This window comes from Olea europaea, chromosome 20, assembly GCF_002742605.1.
Source record: "Olea europaea var. sylvestris chromosome 20, O_europaea_v1, whole genome shotgun sequence".
Taxonomy (NCBI): domain Eukaryota; kingdom Viridiplantae; phylum Streptophyta; class Magnoliopsida; order Lamiales; family Oleaceae; genus Olea; species Olea europaea.
This window is the reverse complement of record NC_036256.1, coordinates 4,663,271-4,666,918: the sequence shown is the minus strand read 5'-3', so window position 1 is coordinate 4,666,918 and position 3,648 is coordinate 4,663,271. Positions and strand designations below refer to the sequence as shown.

Below are 3,648 nucleotides of genomic sequence, written 5' to 3'. Positions count from 1 at the left end.
AACCCCCCCCCCCCCCCCCCCAAATCATCCAAACCTGAAAAACCCTAAAAAATAAATAAATTTATTCTTCTCTTTCTCCTTAGGCGGCCGGAGAAGTGGACCAGCACAACCTGTAGTAGTGCGAGGCGCGTTGCAGCACTTCCGCGAGCAGCGCTTCGCGCTGCTGCATCCATGCCAGTCGTTGGAATACCATTTTTTTTTCTAACTTCATAAATCTGTGACTTTAAATTTGAATCCAAAACCAAACAATCCATAATCTAAAATTTTCTTCATCTATTAATCCATATTATGGAAGACAACCAAAAAGAATGTCATAAAAGTTTCCAAATTCTACAACATGTAAATCTAAAAATTGTCAAGTTTGAAAACTTAAAAGATTATTGCAAGAACCAAATAAAATATTCGATTCTCAATGATTCAACATAAAAAGGCTTTGATACCACTTATAGGAAATTTGTTACCTTAAATCAACAATCTTCATGTTGGATCATCAAGAAATTCAAGAATTATAGCGGAAACGTACTTGAATCAGACATGATTAATAGCAATGGACGAATCTCAGGGTTTAGTCTTTCAAATCTACATGCAGTTTTCTTTTCTCTCTGTAATGGGATGCAAAAGAGAATGAACAATACGTACGTATGATCTGGAGATCATAACCATATTTATATAACGATGCCCTTTGACCTAATTCGGCCCGTCATAGAATTAGGAATCTGGACTTGGTCTCTACACATATAGAACCTACACTTTAATTGGATGCATAATAGCCCAAAATCGAAGCCTTATTAGATCACTTTAAATGGGTTCAACCGAATTCAATAGCATTTAATTTAATACACAACAATTTACACATATAAATCCACACGATCGTTTAAAAATTTCTTACAGATATATCCACAACAAAGTATATGCATACCCTAAAGGTCAGGTCTATCTTGGATCAGATATCTGGGTATGGGTCTTTCCTTTGCTGCTCCCACAAACCTCATCTCTTATTTCCTCAACTGGATAATATATATCATAATGAAACACACTTGTGGAGCTGTGTATTGACTTTGACAGATAATTGCCAACTGAGTTTCATTGTCCCACCGTCCCACATGCCCTTTTAACCTATTTTAATCCCATCCTCTGCCTTTCCCTATTTAAGAGCTCATATCTCATTCAAATGCAAGAAAAGAAAATTGGGTACTAGATTTATACAGAAAGTTGTGGTAATTATTTGTTCTGTGCTAGATTTACTCCTCAAGATTCCTCCAGTGCAAGACAGACATAAACTCATATTTATATATGGAACCAACTGTGGAAGTAGAAGATGATGTTTTCTTTGCAGATTTAAGCAAGCGAATCTCTCTTCTGATCATGGATGATGATGACGACTCGCTTCATGAAAATTTTCCATCTGTTACTTCACAGGTTCTTCATTGTCCACTCGCTTTGTTAATTGTTCGACATAAGAGAGACCATGTGAGATTAATTTTTAGATAAGATGGCTAGTGGCACTTGTTGCACCAACATATCACTGTGAAATATACTTAACTAGTATTTTCGTTTCAAAAATAAAAAATCTAACTTGGGAAAAAATTATTAATTTTTCCATTTCCAAATAAATTATAGAGACATAGGGGGAACTTTAACTTAAAGCAATGAATAAAAAATATGAATTGCTTTTGCGGAAGTGATGCCTAAAATGTAATTCAATTTCTACCTTCGAATTTCGATCTTGTTCATATGCGCCTGTTTTATATGATATCGTAACTCTTCTTGAAGAAGAGGATTGTCGCAAATGTTGCTTCGTTCCTAAAACAAGGAATCAAGTCCCCCATATGCTTGCCCTCTGCTATTTTAAGGCCACTAGATAGATGCTGGTTAAACTGATTTAATTTTTTCCACGTAGAGATTTTCACTGAAGGAATTTACTTTCCGATTTAAAAATAAAAATAAAAATAAAAAAATTGAATGTTCAGCTTCATTAGGTCCCAATTAAGAATACACTCAACAGTCAACTTTTAGGAAAAGACTTAAATAATTTTCACTCACTACTTTTCTCAAAAACATGGTTTCTAGATGACGGTGTTGCCATGCTTCTAGTTTCCATTTGGGTGCAATTTATGTACAATAAATACAGTATGGTACCAAGGTCGCCCTGAGACAAATTTCAAATATGAGATCCTATGTATGTGTAAAAATACATGTAAAAAAAAATAATAATAATAATAAATAAATAAAATTTGGGGCTCTCACTGAAGTGGGGCCTTAGCCGATCGCCTACCTCACCTATAGTCAGGGTCAGCACTGTATGGTACTCACTGGGTGATTGTCACTCTGCCTAAAGGCATACGCCTGATTAATGATGCTCATCTTGTTGGATGTTTTGACCAAGTTGAAGATTTGCTAAACCAATCATTTGTCTTTTTTTGAATATTTTCAGGCCTTCACTCAGGCAATCCATCCAGCCACTCAAATGCCAGTTCTTCATCAGAAGACATGCACAAGAGAATGTAAAGGGACTGGTGTTTTTATTCCACTTTCTTCTCATCAAAGAAGGAAGAATAGGCAGGAAAAACATATTAAATTCCACAGGCATTCCGATATCTCAAGAGGGCTTCCTGACGTCGCTTACAATAGAAATAACAATAACACGCCAAATGATTCACTTAACCCTAGAAGATTTTAATTATTACACTATTTATTTGCTCTCCGAAGTCTACAACTCAAAAAGGCAAAGATATTTAAGAATATTTAAATGACTGCGTATAAAGAAAGGTGTATTGATTTTTGCCTCTTGTAGTGAAATTGAATGATGATCGTTTCTTAGGCTGGAAATGTCTATAGTCTATGTTTGATATTGTCTATAGTCTATGTTTGATATAGCTAAAAAAGTTGATGCAAATTTAATTTAAAGTCAACAATAAATTTTAAGTACATATTTTATTGAATACGCGCCTCTTATTAGCTTTTCAAACGCATATTCATCAATTTTTATCAAAAAATTTCTAAAAATCAGTTTTCTATCTTAGCAAAATTAAACACGGATGTGGTGTAACCTTGTCATCTTCGTTCAGTGCACTAGATTTCTCAATAGGTTGGGAAAAAACTATATATATTTTACTATTGTCTATTGATTTAAAATGAGTTGTAAATAAATGGATAATACTTGTGAATTTCTTAGAATGTTTGATTTGAAATGAAGTTTAACTATTTGCAAAAGATTTATGAATTTTACCAGATGCAGAAGTTTGGAAAGTATTTATAAATGATTTAAATATAAATATATAGAAATATATAGAAATAAATGATGAATAAGTGGATAGTAATTATCAATTCTTCGAAATGTGTAAATAGAAACTGGGATCGAGTATTTATAAACTATTAATAAACATGAGCCAGACATGCTTAGATAAATTTGCTTCGTATCTCAAAAAATAAGAACATGTTTGGAAAGTCAAATTATAATTTAAGTTGATCAGAGGTAGATGAGGAAAAAATTCACTCTAATCAATAGTAATTGTGTTTATAACAAGACCTCAATACTCTCAATTAAGATCTAAGGCTTTCAAGAAGTTGTATGAATATTATAGGAACAATACAAATCGTGACTAATATATATATATATATACCCTAGAAATCAAGTTATAGAAATAT

The 3,648-nt window shown here is 33.0% G+C and overlaps 1 protein-coding gene across 1 annotated transcript; it reads left to right on the top strand.

Moving 5' to 3' along the window:
- The first annotated feature begins 1,152 nt into the window (after positions 1–1,152).
- Positions 1,153–2,811, top strand: LOC111369211. Its single transcript, XM_022990682.1, has 2 exons — positions 1,153–1,419; positions 2,435–2,811. Exons 1-2 carry the CDS (start codon positions 1,294–1,296, stop codon positions 2,678–2,680), a joined length of 372 nt encoding a protein of 123 aa, XP_022846450.1. The 5' UTR covers positions 1,153–1,293; the 3' UTR covers positions 2,681–2,811.
- The last annotated feature ends 837 nt before the right edge of the window (positions 2,812–3,648 follow it).